At 42.7% G+C, this 25846-nt stretch overlaps 1 protein-coding gene across 1 annotated transcript; it reads left to right on the top strand.

Moving 5' to 3' along the window:
• The first annotated feature begins 22109 nt into the window (after positions 1-22109).
• LOC115365954 (uncharacterized) lies at positions 22110-24908 on the top strand. Its single transcript, XM_030061192.1, has 5 exons — positions 22110-22156; positions 22816-23127; positions 23458-23612; positions 23931-24210; positions 24758-24908. The coding sequence occupies exons 1-5, from the start codon at positions 22110-22112 to the stop codon at positions 24906-24908; spliced, it is 945 nt and encodes a 314-aa protein (XP_029917052.1).
• The last annotated feature ends 938 nt before the right edge of the window (positions 24909-25846 follow it).

The following is a 25846-nucleotide window of genomic DNA, read 5'->3' as shown; positions in this document are numbered from 1 at the left end:
ATAACCTGCCATTTCATGTCAAAATGGCTTTTGTGAAAAAGCCCAATTGTCTTTAATGAACAGTGCCATGCGTGCAGAAGCAGGGTGCTGGTGTATGAGGTACTACAGCAGTGTTACCGGGTTGGGTGGTTTTCTGCCCAATTAAGGGGTTTAGGGTTCTATTTTAAGGGGGGAAATGAGCTTGGGAGGGTGGACAGGATTTGGGCTGGTTTGCCATGAGCTGGGCAGGTTTGTAAATAAATTAAAAATTGACAATATATTTAAAAAATATACTAATAAATTGCATTCCTTATTTGTGCAAACAAAACAATTTATTTCTTTCCACATCATGTCACTCAGCACAACTTTGATATGACATGTTTTATTCCTTCTGGTGAGATGTGAATTATCTCCTCAACATTATTCCTGTTTATTTTACGATTTTACAACAGCAAAGCACGATGAAAAGTTCTCTTCATAAAGCTCCTGTTTGTCCTAACTTCACAAGCTTTTGACAAAGACATGCCTAAACAAGTTAGGCTTGTTTTGTAATACGTGAGGATTGCAATTTGTTCTGGAAAGTGGCTGCCCTTCCCTTCCCCTCACTATGAAACTTTAGATTCATGACACATTTTTTGGCAAGCATCCCTTTTCTGAAATAAAGCTGGTTATACCATGGTCTGTGTGGGTGGGTCTGGGTGATTGGCCTTTTCTGATTGGCCAGCAGGTGTGCGTTAAAGCTGTGTATTGCACACATAATTCAGCTCAAGTTTAATCACAGCTCTACATTCATCCACTAACCAACTTATAACCAACTTGCAACATTAAAAAGCACAGCTGTCGAAGCTTACTCGTCATCAACTGTGGCAGCACAGCTGAGTTATTGACTTGATAAACTAATGACACACACCAATGGTTTTTTTTTTTTATTGTTTCCTTTTCTTTCCTTTATATTGTTGGAAAATGACCATGGTATAAGTGAGATAAACAAGTCACAGGTGTGCCTTTAGTCGTCTCTAGGCACCTTGCGTTGGTTCTTGTCCTCCACATCATGTCTAAAAACACACACTTACTCATTGATTTCCCCTTACATCTATCATTAATCAGAATTAATCAAAACAGCAATTCTCTATTCATTTCTCTGTTTCCTTTCCAGTGATATTCAGGTCTCCTCATGCATTGGAATGGGCATATTTTTACATTTATAAATATTACTTTAAACATAATTTAAACACAAATTATGAACATTAACAATATGATTGATAGATTAAAATCTTCCTTGCACTTCGTCCTTGCCTCACAGCTGGCCATGCTTTGTGAAAAAAGGGGTTTGGCTTAGAGTGTGGCTACCCACCTGGGGCCCGTCAGGACTCGACGGGTCAGACCACATTTGGACAAAAATTTAGAAATTATGTTTGAGTTTGGCTATTTCAGGTGGCAAATGTAACCTAGCAGTGCGTATAGCAGAGGGTATAGTAGTATATTAGCTCCACCCTTTCATTTCATTGTAGGCGTTATTAGACAACCAATTTCTCCGTTTCAAGTCAGAATCAGTGCACACCCTTTCTGTCACCAGCTGCCATAACAACCATCATCATTTTCCCTTGCACCTCTGGAATGTTATGCAGCTGAAAAGGAGCTCCAGCATCTTCTGGGCAGTCCTCTGTGTTTTGCAATGGCTTTGGATAGCAGTGCATGAATTAGGGTTGTTGAATTGCATTTAAATGTGCGCAAGACTCCCGTGGTCCCTAATCTTCTCGGTTGCTTTTCTCTAATTGGGAAAGCCATTCTCCTTCAAGAGATTCTTGCTTTCTGACACCAACTTGCTCTTGATAGCTAACCTGCATGCGCCACACATATTGCTGTCATTGTCAGCAGTGTATTTATACGTCTGTGTCCGACTGTATCTACAGCATGTGCATATCATGTTTGTATGGCCATTTACTCACTGCAGACATTTTCATTCATTATTTCGTATTTTATGAATGTACATATAAGCCATGGCCATTCAACAGCTTGAAATGAGTGTGTTAGCCTTCTAACAGCAGACTGCAGCATAGCACTGCCCAACATGGCTGAAATCAGCTCGGCTATTTGTATGTGTTGAGGAGTTGGGGGATTTCTCAAAATAAAACCCTCCTGGTAGAGTGCATACTATGCATCAAGGCCTTGCTGCAGCAGCCTGGGTTCAAATCCAACCAGGGCTCTTTGCTGCATGTCATCCCCTCTTTCTCTACCCTGCCTTTCTTGTCTCTCTTCTTAGTCAGGACCGAAAATTGAAAAAGCCCCTTAGAAAACAACATGGTAGGCATTTTTGAGGAAAAGCACTTTATCTGTTATTTCTGTATGATTATTTAATGCTGAATCCATTTCTGCTGTATGCCAAGCTGTAAAAGTTACAATTTAGTCATAATTATTGATTAATTAGCATAATTATCGATTAGTCGCCCAAAGTCAGAAATGGCTATCAGTTTCCTATTTGTCAATATTCTATATATGATGTTTGGTATCATTGTAAAGGGGACCTTCTCAGCTTTCATTTAAGCCCATGGGTGTCTCTTTCTGACAAACACAGAGGTCACATTACCTCCTTAAACCATAAATTACACACATTTTCCCACATTTTTCGCCTAAACTATATAGTTTCTTTTATCCCTGGGGGATCAAGGGATATCAAGGACCCAAAAGACAACAACCACAATACCTAATAGACTTTGAGGATTCAGGAAATGTATGATATACCCATACTATTTCTTTGTGAGAGGTTATTGTGAGCCTTAAAATAGCAGTAACTGACTCAGGCCCATTCACCTCCATTCATTCTCCAGAATTACATAAAAACGACCTCACCAATTGTTTACTGTAGATATAATGATATTATTACTAATACAAATGTAATAATAATCAAAGGCCAGGTAGACATTTTTCATCAATTTAATTAATTAGTAAAAATTAACTGAACGTGGCCACTAATTATTACAAATATGGATGATAATGATTGGATCAAAACAGTAGTGCATTACAATTTTTTTGTGATCACATTTTTTCTTCTTCAGTGCATTACATATTCATGCACACGCCATTTTGTAGGGGTGTCCGAATGTTTAATGTTCACTATATAGTCCACTAGATGTATCCCACAATCCACCGCTAAATGTAGTGGACATCCGATGGTCACTAACCAGGCATTATATCCCATCATGCATTGCGGACAAGCAATCGCGAAGGAAAAATGGAGGGACGAGCCGAGAGCCGACCTTTCTTACAAATGTAAGCCTTTTTTACTTAATGCTGTTGATATACTGAAGTTTGTTTGCAGACTCTTATCCGCGCAATAATATTAGTATGTGTTGAATTTTGACAGTTTAATTACGGTACAAATTACGGCCAGTGAGCCTGGTCGCTTTCTCCTGTAATGCAAGTGAGCAAAGTTAAGATACCGTAAAGCTAATGGCGGGATATGCTAATTTTTAGCTCAGCTCAAACTCAGATTTTGGTTTCACAAGACCTTTAGAGAAAGTATTGTTGTCGATTGTTAATTATTGTAATCTCCTCAGGGACCGACGACGATGTGGCCAAACTAATTCGCCTGAGAAGAGAGAAAGAGGCTCTCTTCTCAGGCAAGAGGTTTGCCTCCGCTGCTGGATGGGAGTGAGTTACTTGAACCTATCATCTTTTATTATGTGTAATGTGTTGACTTTCCCTGTGTTGTATGTCTTGTATCTTGTACCTGAGTCTGATGACACCCACACGCACCCACACACATGTAACGGAGGTCCGCGGGTATAGTCAGATAACATCGGTCACACACACACCCACCCACACACACACACACACACACACACACACACACACACACACACACGTTATACAATGCACTAATAACTTTTGCACATTTTGTAGAGCTGTCCTGAAGGACATGGGCCTGTCCGGGCTGGTGAGCCCTGCCAGGGCAGCAAAGAAGTGGGAGAATTTGAAGAAGACCTACAAGGTTTGTGTAGACACACACTCTCTCTCTCTCTCTCTCTCTCTCTCTCTCTCTCTCTCTCTCTCTCTCTCTCTCACACACACACACACACACACACACACATTATTTTTTCTTTTTGAATTTTGCTGTATCATGACCATAAATAGTAGAAACATACATTATCACAGGCGGTGTATGCATTGGACATTTGCTGTACTATATATTTAACAATTTTCTTTTTATACAGGGTTTCCGCTACATGTAATTGATCGTGGCGCACCGCCACGGCTAAATAAAATCCGCCACGGCTTGGGAATGATGATTTTTTTTTTTTTTTTTTTTGGGTGTTAACACAATTTAAAGTATATTGTATGAATGACCTGTGAAAACGACCCTACATACACACATAGCATATATTTGCGCACATATACTTACTATGATCAGAGTTTTAAATGATAAACTAAATATCACGACATGTTACACTATGCCGCAATTAATTTTATTTTGAAAACGCACCGGAGTTATCACCCACCTGCTTTGTCCTACTGCTGCGCGCTCAAGAGTGGAGGCGGTAAAAAGCAGAGGGAGAGAAAAGGGCGAGAGCAAGGTACCTAAGCAAGATTAAGTTTAATCCATTTTTTGTTCAAGCCTGTGAAAACGACCCTAATGTTATTAATGTTAACATTGCATTGCGACCAACAGTAGGGCTGGGCGATATGGACCAAAAGTCATATCCCGATATATTTTGGCTCAATATAGATATCAGAGAATCTCTAATATGGGTCGTATATCTACATCTACATATCTACAGATATATATATGGTTCTCTGCCATGGATGAGGCAATAGGTGGGAGGCCATCTATTGAGCCTCCCTGCCTCATTGCCTCAGCCTGGTCAGAGAACCCTTCCATTTCAGTCTCCCCTGATTCAGCGCCTTCTGAATCAGAGATAGACATGGAGGAGCCAGAGCCAGGGCCAGGCCCAGCAAAGAGGAAGCGTCATGACCCGATTTTAGATTTTCTGGAGAGGGAGGAGAAGAGAGCAGAGGAAAGGGAAAGGAGAAAAGAGGCCAGGGAGGACAGATTGATTTCGTAACTGGAAAAAATTGTAGAAAAAATGTGAAGGAAAATAAACACATAAAATAAAAACTGTCTAAGAAATGAATTTATATACATGTGTAAATTTGAACGTGTCTTCTATAATTAACTATTTACATTTACTAATATTTAAAAGTAGAAAATTCTAACAATTTCACATTATGCATACAACAGATAAGGCCACATTTATAATTAACTATTTACATGAACTTGGATTGATAATTAACTAACTATTAAGATTAACTTTGATTGATAATTAACTAACTATTTACATTAATTGGGTTTGTATTTTGTCCTTAATAGTAGTCATGCTCCTGAAGAGCAAGAGGAGTATCGTGTGGCGCTGAAAGAGCAGCAGCCATGCGACTGCGTACTCGCTCCCCACACTGCAGCTCGGGGTGAAGCTCTCCACCTCCATCTCCATCATCCGGCCCCTGTTGTTCCTCCACCAGCTCGATGATGTCCCCATCCCTGACACACAGGTTGTGCAAAATTGCACAGCAGGCAATAACCTTGACGGCAAACGACGGGCGCACCTGAAGGGCCTTAAAAAAGATGGATCACCACCTGGTCTTCATAATGCCGAAGGCTTGTTCAATGACTGAACGGGCCTTGGCATGGTGGCGGTTGAATCTGGTTTCCACCGCATTCCTCACTGGCTCCCTGTAAGGCGTGATGAGGGTGATGGGCTGCGATAAGCAGGGGCATCCACCATCCCCCAGAATGCAGTAGCCTTCAGGTGGGTATAAACTGTTGACGTAGAGGGGGCTGTTTTTAAGAACACGTGCATCGTGGACTGAGCCAGGGTAGCCTACAAATATGTCCAGAAATTGACACTGGTGGTCACACACTGCCTGCATCTGAATGGAGTGAAATAGCTTCCTGTTAAAATAGCATTAGGCATTCTCACTTTTAGGCTTGACTCTGATGTGGCAGCCATCAATGCTGCCGACAACCCGAGCTAACGCTGAGGATCCTGCCAGACGCTCAAAGCCAGCACTGACGTCATGAAGGTCGGCATGTGGAGGAAAACAGATGACGGTGTTTTTGAGCCTGATAATTTTGTCTGACACCCGGTGGATATCATGTACCGTAGAGCGTGGGATGCCAAATGCCCGGGAGACAACGTGGTAAGAGGTACTACTTGCCAACCAGAAAACAAATACCAGCACGTCAAGGTCATGACCCCAGCCGTGGTCAAACGGGGAGCGGAGGAAGTTGATGAGGTTGGTAAGTGGGCCTGGAGAGGCGGAAGTCTGGCTGCAGGTCACTTTGACCATCAAAGTAGAGGGTCAGCACTGGAACATGGTGGTTCAACACACAGTACTGTGACGTTTGACCATGCTGTAAATAAAGAACAATGTGTATATAATAAATAGTAATAAAAATGGTAAGTGTAATGAAATGTGTGGGTGGTAGTTATTTGATACCCATGTACAACAGCTATGTGATGTGAAAACAAAATTATGTAATTTCTAAGTTACTCCAGGAGGGGGTGTAGTTGGATCTTATAAATCTGACTAATAAATGGACAGTGACAGATCTGTGACAGAATCTATGATCTATATCTAGAATGTGCAGGTCTAGCATTATCTTTCTATGTACAATTGGACAATGTCTTCTGAGCCAGGCAAGAGCTGAACGCCTCAGCCTTCTCTGCCTGGCAAGTCTGGCAAGCCTGATCCTCCTCTTCATCAACAGTAATTGGATTACTGTGATTATGAACAGTGTAAAATTGATGTTTTTGAGGTTAATAAAAACAGTACAACGCGGAGACCTGTTTATTATATAGGATACATCAACAAGACATCAAGTGCTCGTAATGTAAATGTAAATGTACTGTAAAGATGTAAGCTTTGGTGACAACACACAACATGGAAAATACAAGGCAGATTTATTAGTTAAAAGGGACTGACAAGCATAACTCCACTGTTTTGTTTACATAACGTTTTATTTATGCGACAGCAGTGACGTAATTAACGGCGCCGAGCAACGACCGAAGTAGTGTCTGAAACGGTCCGTTATTGAGTTCACTATATAGTCCACTACATTGAATTCCCTATATAGGGAGTAGGGAGTAGGGAGTGAGTGAGTGATTTCGGACACAGCCCTTGTGAAAACGATGACGACACGGCCCCACTTCTCACGTGACTATGATGTTTTCAGCCATGCACGCACAGGAAAACAACAACAATGGTGGACTATCGAACTGTTTGTTTTATTTTTTTATTTTATTTAACCTTTATTTAACCAGGCAAATCATTAAGAACAAGTTCTTATTTACAATGATGGCCTGTCAAGAGGCATAAACCTCTTGAAATTTGTAGAAAATCTAAACTTAGTTGAATTATACTTTACCATCTTTGTTTAGACTTCCTTGTTATTTCAAGTGTACTTAATAATTAGCTTCTGCTGATTGAATTTCAGATCTTCCAGTACACCTCCTCTCAAAAAAACAGCAATGAGTACACTAAAGACCAGAGGGAGTTTGCCCTCACTCTCCACTGACACGGTCCAAAGGCATACGCATACCTGAGAGTCTCTCAGTATTAATCTCCCACATCCACACACATTGCAAAGGTATTGTCTATGTTATTTGAAGTCATGTTTTCTACATAAGTTGTGTATATTTTATCCCTTTATGACTGAACAGAGTGAACTGCAGCAATAGTTACACTTACACCACACTCTTTATTAACATTACCATGAATAAATAATGATAAAACAATGAATAGAGAGCCTTAAGGAGATCCCACCTCTCTGACTTTAATATTTTGCCAAAGGGTAATGGGCAATATGGCTTCCAGTGATTAGTGATCACTGATCAGCCTCAAAAATCCAGATCAGGGAATCCATGTTAAATAACTGTTTTTTCTTCTTGCCAAGGTAGATGAGTTCTGTGGATGCGAAGCCTAGCCTCAATATGGCAATGATGGACATGTTGAAAAAGAAAAAGGAGCAAGATTCAGCTAAATATGAATGTGTGTCTCATGTTGGATGCCATGTCAATTAAAAAACATGTCCAGTATAACATCCAAACCCAGAGAATGTCTGGATACGCTGACATGGGGGATGGTGTGAATGAGACCGACATTACCACTGAAGCTCTTGTCTTTATGGTGGTTGGCCTCCAAGGCCATTGGAAGGCTCCAATCGCGTACTTCCTGACCCAGTCCCTGTCCCCAGAGACACAGGAGGTACTACTTGTGCACACACTGGAGGAACTGAGCACGGCAAAAGAGTTGTCTGTGTCACAATGGATGGGCATGCCTCCAATGTAAGCATGAGCAGCAGACTTGGATGCCAATTACAGGGAAACCCTATTGAGCCCCTAAAAACATCTTTTCAACATCCAGTGACTGGTGAGAGGGTGTTCATGATGATGGATGCTTGTCATATGTTGAAGTTGGCACGGAATATGCTACAAGCATATAGTCCAATCACAAGCACAACTGGCCAGATCAACTGGATGTACATTCTCAATCTAAATGATGTGCAGACAAAAGATGGATTGCACATGGCCAACAAGGTAACCAGGGCTTAAAGTTCCTGGGCATCATTTCAGGCATAGAGTGGTTTTAAATTCACAGAATACTTATTTCAACACTGCAAAAACTCAAAATCTTACCAAGATTATTTGTCTTATTTCAAGTCAAAAATGTCTTATTTCTAGTCAAAATATCTCATTACACTTAAAAGAAGATGTGATCACCTCAGAAGTAACTTGTTTTTAGACAATTGTCTCTTGTTTCAAGTGAAAATTTGCTTGAAACAAGTGAAAATTTGCTTGTTTCATTGGCAAAATTTGTTTCTTGTTTCTAGCTAATTTTCACTTATTTCAAGTGAATTTTCACTTTTTCCACTGGCAAATTTTGCCAATGAAACAAGCAAATTTTCACTTGTTTCAAGTGAATTTTCACTTGAAACGAGTGGAAATTGTCTAAAAACAATTTACTTCTGAGGTGATCATGTCTTATTTTAAGTGTAATTAGATATTTTGACTAGAAATAAGACATTTTTGACTTGAAATAAGACAAATAATCTTGGTAAGATTTTGCGTTTTTGCAGTGAATACATTGTACATATTTCCTCCTGGACAACTTTTCGGGCTCACAAATCTTTTCTTGCTTTAATCCCTTCCCTCTGCGGCGGGCCTCACGAATCAGAAAATCGTTGACCTGGTAGCGGTGCAGACCGAGAATGACGGGACGTGGTTGCTGTCTGGGCACCAGTTTTGCTGTTAGCAAGCGACGGGCTCTGACGATCTCGGGCGGAGATGGAAGCGTCTCTTTTCCAAAAACCTCGCACAGCAGATTGGAGAAAAAAGCTGTAGGTCGCCCACCTTCAGTAGACTACGCTAGGCCCAGGATGCGAATGTTTTGTCTTCTGCTGCGGCCCTCTAAGTCGACGACTAGAGCCGTTAGCTTGGAGTTGCTTCTCGCAGGCTGGAGCAGACATTTTCTAGCTCACTGACACGTTGGCTCAGGTCCTCCGAGGCAAGCTTGAGAGACGAAAGGCACTGGCCATGCTCGTCAACTGTGGAGCGGACCTGGTCGAATTTGTTTTCCAGCAAGTTAAAGGAAGTTTTAAAGTCAGCAGCTAGCACCTGTCTGTGCTGGTCAAGTAGCTCGGAGATAGTCTCCATGGTTAAGCTAGTGGTCATCTTTTGTCCCTGGCTTGCCGCAGTGTGAAGTCGTTTTGAAGCAAACGTGGGTTAAAGAAAAGGAAATTGTTCAATATAAATTACCCAGTGTGCAAAATAAAGGACTGAATAAGTGAGAAAAAAGCAGAGTAGGCAGGAGCTCTCGCGTGTTGCGTCTACTCCACGCGGCAGCCGACCGGAAGTCCGAAAATTTTTTATGGGAATTTAAATGCAGACTGCTTTTTTTTAGCCGTGGCAAGAGAAGCTGGTTCCTCAGTTCCCAAAGCAGCTAGCCAGTTAACCTGTTCCCTGAATATCCAGGTGGGAATATAGAAATTACATTTCCAAGTGTTTCAGCTAATTAGTCACATCACTGCAGACATAGTTAAGCTGACATTTCCCTAAGTTCCATGTGGAAACGGGAAATACTTAAAGAAAAGGTGGACTAAAAATATTATGTAGTCTTAAGTGTCCTTGGAAGTCAATTTTCATTCATTCATTCATTCAAAGTGAAATTATCTAAAAATGTTGTGTCCCACTTTAATATACTTTAAATATTCTTTTAAGTCTCATAATTTGCTCAGGGCATATTGAATTGACTTGTGTGACTTGTTTGCTTAATCAACATGTAGAACTAACTAGGCTAAAATCCACTTGGACCTGTTGTTTATATACTACTTCATATTAAGTGAAACGTAACAATTAATCTGCAAACAGCTTTTGTTTTCCTGAATGTGCAAGGTTTTCTCACTCAAATACAGTTTGTTACTTGACCATGGAGAGTTAACCCTCCCGCCGCCTTCATCTCCGGGTCCCGCCGACCCCGCTCTCGCTCCCTTCCTCTCCGGGGTCTAGCAGACCTCCTCCGTTCGCCTTTTTTTTTCTCTCATTTCTTCGCCCTTCTTCGTTTTTTTTCCGTTTTTCTCCGCTCACGCGGTGTCTCCAGGTCCCGCGGACCCAGACTTCGTTTCCGACGCTGCCCCCCGAGTCCCGCCGACCCCGACTCGGCCACTTTCGCCAACCGCAGGGTCCCGCCTACCCGTTCGCTCTCATCCCACCCGCCGCCTTCGTCTCCGGGTCCCGCCGACCCTGCTCTCGCTCCCTTCCTCTCTGGGGTCTAGCAGACCTCTTCCGTCCGCCTTTTTTTTTCTCATTTCTTCGCCCCTCTTCGTTTTTTTCCGTTTTTCTCCGCTCTCGCGGCGCCTCCAGGTCCCGCTGACCCGGCTCACCTCTCCTCCCTCGCCTCCTGCTACGTACCTCAGCTTTCCTACAGGGGAAGGGTCCTAATTGTCAACAACTTGGTCGCCTCGACCCTTTGGCGCAGACCGATTGTCCTCCCTCCGCCGAGAGGCCCGATCGAGGGAATTCAGAGAGCAGTTGTGGACTTTTTCCGGTCGGGACATCACCGGCTGAGATCAGCTGTCCTGTACCTGCCGGTGCAGGAGGGAGGACAGGGCCCGGTGGACATCGCGTCTCGAGTCACAGCTTTCAGGCTGCAGACAGCCCGGAGACTGCTGTACGGCTTCAGCCTGCCACGGACGGACACTGGTTGTGTGCTGCTGAGAAGGGCTGGGAGGCCGGGTTACGACAAACACCTGTTTTTACTCCAGCCCCAGTCTATTGATTTCGGTGGTTTGACGCCATTTTACGAATCAGTTTTACAAGCGTGGCAGACTTTAACATCACAAAGGTAGGCTGTGATGACACCTGGGATGTGGCTCTTTGAGGAGCCGCTGTTTGGAAACAGTTTCATCGCCTCTGGGACTCTGTCGACATCAGTCGGCCTGAGATCCAGACCGAGAGAGGCCGGCTGTGTCAAGCTGGGCCGTCTCATGAAGACCTCGTCGTTTGTTTGGCTGAACGGCTGAACATGAGGTCCGACCGGGTGCCGCTAAGGCTGGTGGAGGAGGTCTGCGCTTCCCTGCCAGAAGCCCTCAGAGCATTTGCTGAAGATCGCACTCTAGCTGACCAATGGGATGATGAGTATGAGCATGTCTTCCCTTCCCTGGCTGTCTCTCCTGCCGTGGGACAGTGGCAGGATGAGGAGGACATCTTGCTGCGCCTTAAGACCCCAGAGTCGGCAGAACTTGAGACTCTGGGGAAAAAAGCAGCCTATCGCATGAGTGTGAAGGTGTCAAACTTACGCTCTCTGGCAGGGGTGAAGGCGTCGAGGTGGACCGGGTTTTTTGGCAGGGGATCGTCCCCGAGGGGCTGTTGGCAGTCCCCGTACAAACCCCCCATTGAAAAACGGACGGGAGGATCACGCATGGGGCCATAGCTACAAACAGGTATCTGGCGCACCTTGATCCTGGCACAGGGGACGGCTGTCCTTTCTGCTCACAGACAGAAACGATCCATCATCTTTTCCTCCGGTGTTCCCGGCTAGCCAGATTGTTTAGCCTGCTGCAGTCGTGGTTTCAGGGTTTGGGAGAAAATTTTTCTGCTTGTGTTTTCACCTATGGTCCACACTACTCTGTGAAGAAAAAAAATGTACACGTATTATTGAATTTCATTTCAGGGCTGGCTAAATTAGCCATCTGGAAAACAAGGAAGAACCGTGTGCGGGGCGAAGGGTCGCAGGACGCGGTGCCGATGCTGACCGGGCTGCTGGCGGCCCGGCTCAGGGTGGAGTTTGGCTTCTACAAGCTGACCGACAGAGTCGCTGTGTTTGTGGACACGTGGGGTGTGCAGGACGTCCTGTGCTCAGTCACAGAGAACTCTCTGCAGCTGAACTTCTTAAGAGACTTTCCAGTCCTAGTTTTTGTTCTTTGTTTTTTTGTATGAATTTGCTTTGTAACTGCTGAAAACAGCAAAACATGTGAAAACAGAACCAACTTAAAATAAATGTCTGTGTTAAATTAAAAAAAATCTCTCTCTCTCTCTCTCTCTCTCTCAATTCAATTTGATTCAATTCAATTTGATTCAATTCAATTCAGTAAAGCTTTATTGGCATGATTGTATCACGTACAATATTGCCAAAGCATGTTTTGGTGAACAGATAACAAAAGAACATAGGAACAGAGAAACATTAAAATAAAACAGAGCAACATTCACACTGTCATCACATGTAAAAAGAAAAAGAAAAGCAGGAGGAAGGAGAGCGAGTGCGCAAGCAGGGCTTGGGTTGTGAGGAGACTGTGGGGGGAAAAGTTGCTTTTCTCTAAGGCTGTGACAGCCGTCCACGTATTTTGCCGCTTCTACAGCGCCAACACTGTTTTCTCCAAGTAAGGGAGCCCAGGTCCGCCTGCGCTGGCCGGTCTCCAGAGCCGGACCGTGTCTGCTCAGCCTGTATCCGGTCAGGGTCTTTCCGAGTCTGAGGTCAGATACGGTGTACAACGCGTTCGTGCTGTGGCAGGAGCTCGACCCCGGGCGCGCGGGGCCGCTGCGCTTGAGGCGCGACGCGAGGAGGCTGTTCCTCGAACGGCTGGGCAGGGCGCTCGTGGCCCCGCTTGTGGCGCGTAGGGCCGGGGTGCCGCGCGCGCTGGCCGCTGCCGATCTGGCGGCCAGGCTCCACACCGAGGCTGGGGGCGGGGAAGGGGAAGGGGACGGAGGCGAGGAAGGGGACGGGGATGGTGGCGGAGGCTGGGCCGCCACGGTAGCCGGAGAGGGATCGGCGGCGGAAACGGAAGCGGCGGCGGCGGCGGCACCCGGAGCAGAAGCCGGAGAGCGACGCCGGATGCAACGCCCGAAAGGGGCGCCCCCCCCCCCCACGCGCCCCGAGGAAAAGGTGTCAGGTCTGCCCGCCGGCCGCGGACCGGAAGACGGCGAAGGTGTGTGCGAGCTGCGCCCTGCGCGTGTGCGGACGCTGCGCCGTGCCCTACTGCCCGGCGTGCGACGTGCGGGGCGGGTCCAAGGGCGGAGGCGGAGGCGGGACCGAGGGCGGGGGCGGAGGCGAGGGAGGGACGACGGCGACGAGGGGGAGGGTCGCCGAGGAGAGGAGGACGCCAAAGCGGAAGGCGGCCGAGCTGCGCTGTGAGAGCTGCGCGAGGTCTGCGCATGCCCGGGCGGCGGGACCCCCCCATAAATCTGTTTACACAGTCACGTTGTGGGGACTCGCCTCCCTTATGGGGACAAAAAGCAAGTCCCCATAAGGGAGCACCATTAATTTTAGGGTGAAGACTTAAAGGTAAGATAACTTTAGGGTTAGGTTAAGGTTAGGGTTAGGGTTAGGGTTAGGATAAATCTCCAGGAAATGAATGTAAGTCAATGTAATGTCCCCAGAAGTGATGGAAACCAACGTGTGTGTGTGTGTGAGAGAGAGAGAGGCAGAGAGGGAGAGAGAGAGAAAGAGAGAGAAATAAATTCAAATGAACAATCAAACTTGTTTCTTTATTTTTATTTTGTTTATTTATTCTGTTTTATTTTGTCCGGACGGCACCGGGAGCCGGAGAGCGACGCGGTCTGCGCATGCGCAGTAACAGACTCCGTCAAACTAACCTGGTCGGGACCAGGGGTGTATTCAGCGCAGACGTACCGGTATGTAACGTCAAGCTAACAGAAACGATAAAGTTCTGAATAACCTGTTGCATTACGCAAGCGTTGCAAGTATGGAAGCCGAGAGGGCCATTCTCCTCACGATTGCAGCCGAAGAACTGTTTGAGCAGGACATTACTTTACATCGATCATTAACTATAGGGGTACTGCAATACATTCAAGGTCCACTACGAAAAAAACAGTTATTGTTAAACATTGTTTCCAAGATTTGTACCATAGGCCTACACAAATGAGTTTTAAATTTTAAGTTGAATAAAAGTTGCCATATTATTGAGAAAAACAATAAACTATGTCTGATTTGTCATCATACTTACCACATACATGTGCTTTTACCTCCTCAAATGATGGGCAACATTTTAAACATAGGCTGCACTAATACAGCAACTTGGAAGCCATAATGGAGCTCTAGCGCTTTAAATCGCGGAGGCTTCAATACAGGCAGATGCTGATTGGATAACACCTGTGACACGCCCACAAAACAGAGGAAAACTACCTCTGAGGCATGTTGCTCTGTTACAAAACGTTACAACCAAACACACCATTCAATGAGACAACGTCACACAACGTTACGTATCGAAACGTCATTGAATACACCCCAGGTTTTTCTAATGAAACCTCAAGTTTCTCTCTGTGTCCGCCCTCTTTCAGCCACACACAGTATTTAACTTCCTCATTCATTCAGTCAGCAGGCCAGTTTTGGTGTGGCGTATTAGTTCTGCCGTCCGTTATTAAATAAATAAATAAATAAATAAATAAATAAACAGTCAGTAGGCCTTTATTAGAAGTCCATTAGTAGTTAGGTGGCGACTTTTTTTTCACGAACATGGCATGTCCTTTCGACCACGATCCTGTGGATGAAGGTGCAGTGTTACTGCGCAGAGAATTAAATATTCATCGGGAGATGGTTATAAGACCGCGCATAGATGTTTTAGGCTACCTGTTTGAACAATGTTTTTATATTTCATGTTAAGCTGCTGCCAAGTGCGCTTCTCCCCCGCGGGATTGCACCTAAATGAAATAAATGAATAGGCTACAATTCAAGCAGTTTTCCCCTGTAATATTATTGTGATTACAACGGACTCCATTTAAACTTACGCACTGACCCGAGCAGCAATGCTCTCCCTTGCCGTCTCCCTCACCTTTGAGGGAAAAAAAAAAAAAAAAAAAAAAAAAAACATGTTCAAACTTACGGAGCCCCTAAAGTCCCCAAAAAATTTTTTTTGTTTGTTTTTTTTGTTTTTTTATTTTGTGCGCACAAGTTATTTATCTTGTGCGCACTATGAACCAACGACTTCCAATTCAAACAGCAAACAGCATTCCAAGATGAAAATAAAACTTGATTAGCTTAGTTTTCTCCATTATATGGTTGCTGTTTGCATCCAAAGTCATTAGAGACGCATGAGTATAGTATAGTTCATAGTGCGCACAAGATAACTTGTGCGCACAAGATAAATAACTTGTTCCCACAAGATAATAACTTGTGCGCACAAGATAAATAACTTGTGCGCACAAGATTAAAAAAAAAAAAAAAAAAAAAAACTTTTGGGACTCAGGGGCTCCGTACAAACTCGCTGTATGAACGCATTAAGATTTCCAATTCAACTGGGGTGAAAAACGCAGCCCGACGCTTCCCCGTTGCCATGGTGAATCACCAAATTGAGGCTCCATTGACGCTGTCTTTTTACAGCTGTGGGTCACGCGCTTACCTCCAGGTGAAACTACTCCGAGTTGATCAAACTGACTCAAATCAGCTGTTCTGGAACCGAAAAAAAACCCCGAGTTTTCTCTCTCAGAGTAGATCAACTCAGAGTTCGGGGTAAAGGAGTTTGTTGAACCTGCTTCGTGAAACGGACCCCAGAACGTAAATTATGCTCTTTGGTTTGTAGCTCTGTGGAATTAAACTGTGGACATGTTTGTAATCCAGACGAAAGCCAAGACTGTATTACAGCAAAGTTTATCCTCACTTACATAAGTGACCAGACAGGACAGAGATTGAAGTGGTAAAGATAATATTCGTACACAATTTAATCTCAGCTGAATATCACTTAACTCATCTCCTGAGAAATTTTACCTTTCAGTATTTCAACAAACAGAAAAATAACAACAATAACAAACTTACTGAATCTTACTAATTTGATCATTCATCAGTCTTAGTTTAGACAGTTCCTTTTTTAACTTGCCCAAAAGGCAAAAAACATGCCTACACATAGGCTTAGTTTGAAACATTCTCACAGTCTCAACAAAGACACGTCTGTGCATTTTTACGAGCAAATTTAACTGTGAAGCCCCCGTTTTTAATGAATGTTTTTACCTCAAAGGATAATCCTCGCCATATTCATATAAATACATGTTTGATTTGCAACTTTCTACTCCATCACTTACTGATGCAACAGCACACTAGAGAGTAAACAAAATCCAGTAAAGCTTTTACATTCGCTGTTCTAAACGTCCAGTGTCTGGCAAGGAAGTGATGCATTTTACATTTTCGATTTGTGTGGAATAAGGGATTCCCCCTGGAAAAAAAATTGGCACTGGACAACGTGACCGGCAGGTTTTCAATTTACCGGACAAATGTTTGAAATTCCAGTCAAATATTATCTGAATTGATTGAGCTTAAAATTATATATATTATATATTATATAAGAATGATATCGAGGCATGTCAATTTATAGCGTAATCTTTTTATTGAAAAGTAGGCTATATCAAATAAAATAAGTGCCATCAGTTGACTCGTGCGTAACATCTAAAATAAATAAATATTGCACAAGCCTGTGCTCTTTTAACATGAACATTGCATACAATTGCAAGCAATTGCAACTACAATTTGCCAAAAAAAAAAATACAAAATAACAAAAAAAAAAACAAAAACTGGCTCATACCATTTTAATAACGCGGCGTGCTGCCAACTTGAAATCCAATAGATGCAATAAAAGCTTAATTCAGCAGCTGAATTAAAATCCAAAGTCTCAAGTGTCTCTCCACAACTTGCAATGCGCATCAGTCTTGCAATGCGCATCAGTCTTGTGAACTTGTTCTCCCCCAGGCGACTTTGCTGCGCTGTTTTGATCTGGTTCTGCAGAGAAAAGCCTCTCTCTCTCCCTCTCCGGCACACTGGAGACAGGTATCACGCAGGCTATTTTTTAAGAAAAATAAATAAATAAAATTTCGTGGGAATTGACTGTTTTAAAAATAATAAAATAATAATAAAATTCAAATTGTGCTTAGAGGGAATATTTTCACTGGACATTTAAAAATTTCCGGACTTTGGCAGATTTTACCAGTCAAAGTCCGGTGATTACCGGATAACGGAAACCCAGTGTGGAATATTTATATATATGGAAGAAGAACTGTGTAGTTAACACAAGCAGCGCCAGACACCATGACTGGAAAAAAGACATCACCGTACTGGATACATTGTTTGACTGACAGGTGATCAGGTTGGGTTTCCATTGCGCATGCCAAACGGTGCCAATCTCCTTTGATCTGACATCAGTTGTGTCGGGACAGTCGATATGGGGATACATTTATGCACTGATTGAGATTATAGCATTGAATAGTGTTTTTTGTGGGTATTTATTGCTTTGTTACTGTGCCTGATAATCTGTGAGGTTGTGGTGACGTGTGCGCACTGCCCGCCTGTCAGCCAAACTTCCACTGCGCCGGCCCCGCTGCGCCTTGCGCCGAAAGTAGACATGGTTTCAGATGGCGAGCTTTTGGCGCACCTTGGCGAAGCTTTTTGGCACGAAAATGTCACTGCGCCAAGCTGAATCTGTCCGCACCTTCCCCTGCTGCGCCACCACTCCCATCTCAGCGCACCTCGGTCTGCGAGAATACGAAACTGTGCGCCCCGCGGGTTGCGCTGGTTGAAAATAGGTTTGCGCGGGGTGCGCCTCACTGCGCCACCCTGCGATGCACCGGGAAAATAGAGCCCATGGTGTTTACTTGGCTAGCTTAGCTGAATGTTGTTTTCCCTTTACATTTTATGAAATATAGGCCTATTTTCCTAGTAAACTGATGCATAAAAATCCACCAGAATGCAGGAAATTAAATGTAAGATGCTCAAAATTTCCAGGGGGAGGACCCCCTGACCCCCCACTAAATGTGTCCCCCCCAATGTCTAAGGGAAATGTGCGCCCTTGATGGCAGATGTGTGTTGGCCTTGACTGTACAATTGGGCAAGCAGACAGCAAGAGCTAGAGATTGAGAAGTGGTGGATTGCTCTGAGTTCTCAACTGAGTGAGAAAATATCTCTTGAATGTTAATGATGATGCTAAAATTATGTAAATCCTTCTTATAATGTGTATATTAAATTGTGTACTAAAAATTATCATATAGTTTTTATACTGCAGTAAACAGACAACACCCTGGTCCAAGGAAACTTGCTGACTGCGGTAACTGAATTTTGGAGGTATGACTGAGTAAGAGCTGTCACTAAAAACACATCTGCTGAAATCCACCAACTGTTTCCTGATCTTGGGAAATTGCGCAAAGTCTGCTTCATAATTTGGGCACATGGTGATGCCTAACTGTGATCTGCATGATCTGGTGTGAAGAGGGAAAGAAATAGAGAGAGGGGGACGGAAAGAGCTGCAAAAAAAAAAAAAAAAACAGTTTTGAAGTGTATGAACAAGCTTCTTAAGGGGTGTCGGGGGACCATAAGTATTGGACAGTGACACAGAAATTATAATTCTGCCCTCGTACACCACAGTCTATTTGAAATGAAGTACTCAAGATGTGACTAAAGACTTTCAGCTTTAATTTAAGGGCTGAACAAAAATATGGCATTAATCGTTAAGGAAATACAGCCAGTTTCATACATTGTCACCTCATTTTCAGAGGCTCAAAAGTATTTGGAAAATTGACTAATAAACACTTTCATGGCCAGCTGGGACTTGTCCCATCATTATTCAATGACAAATGAAGAAAATAAAAGGTCTGGAGTTCATTCCAAGTGTTAGTATTTGCATGTGGTAGCTGTTTATCACAACCCTCCACATGTGATCCAGAGAGGTGTCTATGCAGGTGAAGGAGGCCATCATTAGGCTCAAAAAGCAAATCCAACCTATCAGACAGATAGTCACAACTTTAAGGAATAGCCAAATCAACAGTTTGGTATATCCTCAAAAAGAAGGAATACACTGGTAAGCTCAGCAACACCAAAAGGCCTGAAAGACCACAGGAGACATCTGAAGTGGATGACTGAACAATTCTTTCCCTGGTGAAGAAAAACCCATTCACAACGTCAAGAAAGTCAAAAACACTGGAGGAGGAAGACGTATCATTGTCAAAATCTACAGTCAAGAGACGTTGGTTAAGAAAATAAACACTGAGGGTATACAGCAAGGTGCAAATCACTGGTGTCACTCAAGAACAGGAAGGCCAGATTAGAATTGGCAAAAAAACATCTAAAAAAAGCCTGCCTGATTCTGAAACAAGGTTCTTTGGACAGATGACACCAACATTAATTTGTACCAGAATGATGTGAAGAGCAAAGTGTGGAGAATGAAAGGAACATCTCATGAAACCAAAGCAGAGCACCTCATCAGTCCAGCATGGTGGAGGCAGTGTTATGTCATGGACATGTATGGCTGCCAATGGAACTGGCTCACTAGTGTTTATTGATGATGTGACTGCTGATGGAAGTAGCAGGACGAGTTCTGATGTTTATAGGGCTATGCTATCTGCTCAGATTCAGCCAAATGCCACAAAACTGATAGGACAGTGTTTCACAGTGCAGATGGACAATGACCCAAAACACACTGCGAAAGCAACCCAAGAGTTGCTGAGAGCAAAAAAGTGGAATATTCTTCAATGGCCGAGTCAGTCTCTAGACCTCAACCCAGCTGAGCTGCTTTTCACCTGATGAAGACCAAACTGAAGGCAGAAAGACCCACAAACAAGCAGCAACTGAAGGAGCTGCAGCAAAGGCTTGGCAGACCATCTCAAGGGAGGAAACTCAGAATGTGGTGATGTTGTCCATGGGTTCCAGACTTCAGAGTTTTGTAATTTGATTGAAAACTGGCACAGCCCACAGTGGTGCCATACTGTAATCACAACAGTGGGTCCAATGTAGTGAGCTGTACAGGTGCATGATATACCTGAGGGAGATACGGCATTGTTGGAGTATTTTGAATGTTATTATTTTTATTCATGGTGCAAATGCTCAAACTGCTTTGACCTGCATAAGCCTAAATTCATACCTTTTTCCCTAGAGGCCATTTAGTTACTATAGTACTGTTTCTGAGTCTGATTCTGAGTCTGAATACTAAAGACTTGAAGTCTGTGGGAGTCATTAGCCTAGCTCTGCCAAAATGAATCAATAAACCTTGTAACAACTCGGAAGCTGTCTTAGTTACATAGTGTATCATATGGATGTGAAATATATGTCTTTGGATTTAAAAAAAAAAAAAAAGAAGAAAAAATGAGGGAGTCATCTTAGAAGAGGTTAGATGGTGGAACTACAACCACATTTATCCTTCTGTCTATGATCTGCACACCGATGACGGTACAGGAAGATCCGGCACAAATTCACTTCTCCTAAAACAACTCGTTTATTTTATTTTATTTATTTATTTATCTTTTAATTCCAAAATGTGTATTACATTGTGTGAATAAGACAGCTTTTGGAGTTGTCGTCCTCCATCGGCATCAGCACCCTAAACCAAGGCGGCCTCATTATGACTGGGCCTTTGCTGGCTCTCTGTCACCAAGGGATAAAGAAACTATCTCCTAGTGGACCACTGGCTGGTTGAACACTGAGGAGCTGCTGCAGGTGAAATGAATTTGTGCCGGATCTTCAGTGATGGCAGGTATGTGGTGGCCTTGCACAATAGTACAGTACGATTGGACAAGAAGAAAGGCGGGGACATGCAGCAAGAGCTGGTGACTGAGAAGTGGTGGATTGCTGTGAGTTCTCAATTGGGTGAGAAAAATATTCCTTGAATGCTAGTAATAATGCTACAATTATGTCAATCCTGTTTAGAATGTGTATATTAAATTATGTACTAAAAATTGTAATCATATAATTTTTATTCTGGTAAATAAACTGTTCTTATGAGTTAACTCCAGTAAAGAGACAACACCCTGGTCCAAGAAAACTTGCTGACTATGGTAACTGAATTTAGGAGGTATGACTGAGTAAGAGCTGTCCTGAAAAAAACATTTGCTGAAATCCACCAACTGTTTCCTGATCTTGGGAAATTGCGCAAAGTCTGCTTCATAATTTGGGCACATGGTGATGCCCAACTGTGATCTGCATGATCTGGTGTGAAGAGAGAGAGAGAGAGAGAGAGAGAGAGGGGTATAAAAAGAGCTGCAAACAGGCAGTTCTGAAGCGCATCGGTGAGCTGCTTGAAGAAAGCGCATCAAGACTCATCATCTTTGAGAGCATTTTTACTTCATCTCTCTCCTTAAATCCTTTTTGACCAGAGAGAAAGTGGGAAACATTTTGCTTTCTCTCCCCAAATTATTCTTGAAGGGTCTTTTGATTCAGCTCCGCTGTTCCATTGCCTGAGCAATAAAAGACATTTTGGTTAAAGTTAAAGTGTAATTAAAGTGACTGTGTGACAGTCTTATCTTCCATCTAGGAAAGCTGGCTCTTCAGAGGAGCATCGTGCTTCCTTGCTTCTAATCTTCTAATCCGAGAGCCTTTCCTGATTTTGCTTGAATTTTAATGTACTTGAAACTGGCTTTAATTGTCTGTTGTTTTATATTTTTTTTATACTCTAATTTTTTTTTTACATGATGACTTTATGATTGTTTTATTTATTTCATTTTATTTCCATTTTTTTGCTTCCTTTGGGAATCACTTTATGGCCACTTTTGAAATTAAACTGAAAGGAGGAGCCATGTGTTGTTGATCAGTTTCACACAGTAATGATGACAAATCTACTAATGTCCCTTTTTATTGTCTCTCTCTCAACCAGAAAGATGAAACACACCATAATTATCCTCCTGCTGCTTCTCCTGGGCACATGCACAGTTACCACTGCTTTAATAAGTATGATCTTGTGATATTTATGTTGTCTTTGTCATAAAATGTCATGCTGTGTATCTTTGACTGCTGGGGAATTACAATCACAGCCTGTGATTATTTAAAAAAAAAAAATGCACTGGCTGCCTTAATTGGTTTGATTACTGCATCAGAAGCTTTGCAGTTGTGTAAATCTAGTCGCAGCTGTTTCTGTCATAGAGGTCAGTTGGAGAATCGGCTGTGTGAAAAACATGGCAAAATCTACAGTATACAGGTTAGAAATAAAAGATATGATGAACATTATTGTGGTCGGTGCATTCTGTCCCATTTTAAGTAAAAGTGAACAGGCAAAGGTAGCTTTGTTTCCATATTTAAATTACTGTGACACAGTTACCTGTCTTGTCTTTAGCACCAGCAGCTACTAGCCATTAGCAGCGCCTTGCCATGTGTTGTTTGGTACTGTGGAAGCGAGTTAGCATTCGGTGACAGATACTACATGATTAGCTGAAATGCAGGGTAGGTTTGCAACTTGAAATAACTGTGATCATGGTGCCTAAACAGCAGCAGCAGCAGCACATATTGTTTATACTAGACAGAACCAGCTGTGGCAAGCTACTGAGAAATAAAACAATGACAAATCATCATCTAAATGTATATTTAAATGTATGTCACATTCACAGAAAATTTGGCCTTGCGTGGGAAAGCAACTCAGTCATCGATCAGAGGCGTACCATGGACAGGCTACAGTGCCGCCTCCCATGCCATCGATGGAAACCGTGAATCTCAATTCTCGGCCGGATCGTGCAGTAATACTCACCCACAAACGGACCCCTGGTGGAGAGTGGACCTGCTGGACTCCTACATTATCACCTCCATCATCATCACAGTCAGAGGAGACTGCTGTGCAGAAGAGACCACTGGGGCAAATATCTACATCTCGGACTCTCCTATTCAAGATTGGAGTACAAAAAAAGCGTAAGTGAATATAAAGAACTACTCTTTTTTGAGCTTTTTTTCACCCACAAAAAGTTGTCTAGTTGCATGTTCTTGTCAGAACAGTCTTTAACTGTTATTATTCATGTATGTTGATATGGAGCCACCTGAAATGAAGCTGTGCCACCTGGCTCACTATGTGTATTAATAACATGTAAACTTGTGACCATGTAAACTAATGTTTCAGTTGACATGGAAGTAAGAAGATAGTGATATCTTTTAATTTTTGTGGGAACTAGTCCTTTAATCTTAGACGTCTTTGTGGACTTTCTCCTCTTTACTTTATGACTTTTCCCTCTCTCTGTCTTGCAGGGATGGTTCTGTTCCTGGGGTTTCATTGGGCGAGTCTTTCACTCTGGATTTTACCAGCAAAGTGGAGGGACGCTATGTGACTGTGAAAATGGAGGGTGAAAACAAAATCCTTTCACTCTGCGAAGTGGAAGTCTATGGGTATCCTGCTGCGTCTGGTGAGAGTTTGAGTTGTGACATGTTTTGAAATGTGATTAGTGTTGATTTTCCTCCAGTCAATGGATATATAACTCATAAGACAAAGTTTTGTGTCTAAATGGAAAGTACGTACAAACCGCAATAACACTAAAGGAACATACTGATTTATAGGAGACATGAACTGGGATGAATTGAACAAAAAAGTTGCATCTTCCATTTATGAGAAATCAGAAGTTAGTTGGATTGTGGATGTTTAATACATATGGTGAGTTTTATAAAAACCCACAGATTGTCATGATTTTGATCTGTTGATTTTTGTCACCATGTCCTTTGTGCAGGAGAGAATTTGGCACTCCGAGGACGAGCAACGCAGTCGTCAGTATATCCACTTGGAATCCCAATTAATGCCATAGATGGGAATCGTGACACCAACTTCGACCGAGGTTCCTGCACTGCCACGCAAGACAACTTCAGCCCCTGGTGGCGACTGGACCTGCTCAAAACCCATAAGGTGGTTTCTGTCAGCATCACTAACAGAGATATTTTACAAGAACGAATCAATGGAGTTGAGATCCGCATTGGAAATTCCCTCGACAACAATGGCAACAACAATCCCAGGTAGTTTATCAGGAATACTGAAAACTGTTACTGGACAATCTTGGCATTCATTTTCAACACAACTCTGGGTCTAATTTTGACAACACACCTTTGTGCTACTTGCCAACACAACATGTTGTTATAAAAGCGTTTACAGTCATATGCAAACACATCTGAAAAACGTGTGGACCAGTGCCTTACTCAAAGACACCTCAGTTGTTGAGGGAGGGAAGAGCATTTCTCCTTCACTTTTCTTTCCCTGATCACAAGACCATTTCTCTGTCCTTTAAACAACTATTTAAAAATATTTGTACTTTTTAAAACAGTAACATTGTTAACTTCTACATAAACATCCTAAAATATAAATTCAAAAACGTCTATAGCATCATGTAAGAGAATAAAACCAAGGTTTACCCACAACATGTTCAGTAATGTTGTGTTCAGAAGTGGCACAAACACAAACATATCAGTCACATGATTGAATGTGTTGAAACTGAAACGTCTATTTTTGTGTCCATTTGTTCACCTGAACTGTTGGTACCAAAATGATTTCTGCTTCTCCTGGTAGGTGTGCTGTGGTCTCGCAGATGGCTAGAGGTGTTACCGAAACCTTCCAGTGTAATGGGATGGTGGGGCGCTACATCAACCTTATCATTCCAGGAAGAAAAGAGTTCCTGACCCTGTGTGAGGTGGAGGTGTACGGCCACAGCCTGGACTAGGTCTGAGGAGGCCAAGAAATTCAACACACTCCCTTTTTACACTGAGTGATGCTCTCATGCAGGCTCACACTGATTGCAGTTATTGATTAAGCCTCACTTTCTGGATTGTCAAAATGAAGACCAAACATGATGGTAATGATGCCAGGGACAAATATTGCCGCGACAGAGCTGCCTGACCTCTGTGATTCTACTGACCATGATGTATCATCGTAGAGCTGATGGGTGTTGCAGCACTGAAAAATAAGTGGTACTTATTGTGCAAAATATTTTGGAAGTAAAGGTTAAAGTTGGGTTGAGCACATTGTTTAGCTCTGTCTCAGTTTTCCAGACTTTTCTAGTGAAAGCTGGATTGGAGGTTGATCTTGTTGGTCTAGAGCGGCTCTGTATGCAGATATAATGTGACTGGGCTACTTGTGATTTGTCTGGTCTGTGCTTGATGGTCGAATGCTGTTGCTTCATTGCTTTTGATTCAGTCTGAGATGACTGTTTTCAATATTGAACACAGCATTGTTACGACACTCTCTGCTGCTGAATAATCAGAATCATAATCAAATAATCATATTCACTGAAATAAATTCTCTTCAAAATGAATGCCACATGTTGTCCTTTTCATTTTATCTTTACTTTTATTTATTTATTTACTCATTGATTAATATATTCATTCATACGATTAGCTGAATGAGGACAATGCAAATTTATATAGCAACACTTTGCTGATTTAAACACATACATGAAGCTAATGTTAGGTTTCACCTCCTGACCCTTGTTGGGCTTTTTGAAGAATGAGTATTGGTGGAGAAACATGTCAAGATAAATATTCAGATACAGACACACATAAGCACATGTGCGCACACACAGACACACACTCACTCTACATACAAATAAACATTCTAGTAAAAATGTAGAATGTAAAAGGCAATATAGAAAAATGCCTGTAG

The sequence above is a fragment of the Myripristis murdjan genome, chromosome 9 (genome assembly GCF_902150065.1).
Source record: "Myripristis murdjan chromosome 9, fMyrMur1.1, whole genome shotgun sequence".
Classification (NCBI taxonomy): Eukaryota; Metazoa; Chordata; class Actinopteri; order Holocentriformes; family Holocentridae; genus Myripristis; species Myripristis murdjan.
The sequence above is the reverse complement of the archived record's forward strand: the minus strand, read 5'-3'. Positions and strand labels throughout refer to the sequence as shown.

What these genes read in the sequence shown, in the direction of transcription:
- LOC115365954 (XM_030061192.1), top strand. Translation starts at nt 22,110, where the DNA reads ATGAAACACACCATAATTATCCTCCTGCTGCTTCTCCTGGGCACATG. An exon ending in CTGCTTCTCCTGGGCACATG is followed by an intron (nt 22,157 to 22,815) that starts CACAGTTACCAC and finishes GTATATTTAAAT; the next exon opens with GTATGTCACATTCACAGAAA. An exon ending in GATTGGAGTACAAAAAAAGC is followed by an intron (nt 23,128 to 23,457) that starts GTAAGTGAATAT and finishes TCTGTCTTGCAG; the next exon opens with GGATGGTTCTGTTCCTGGGG.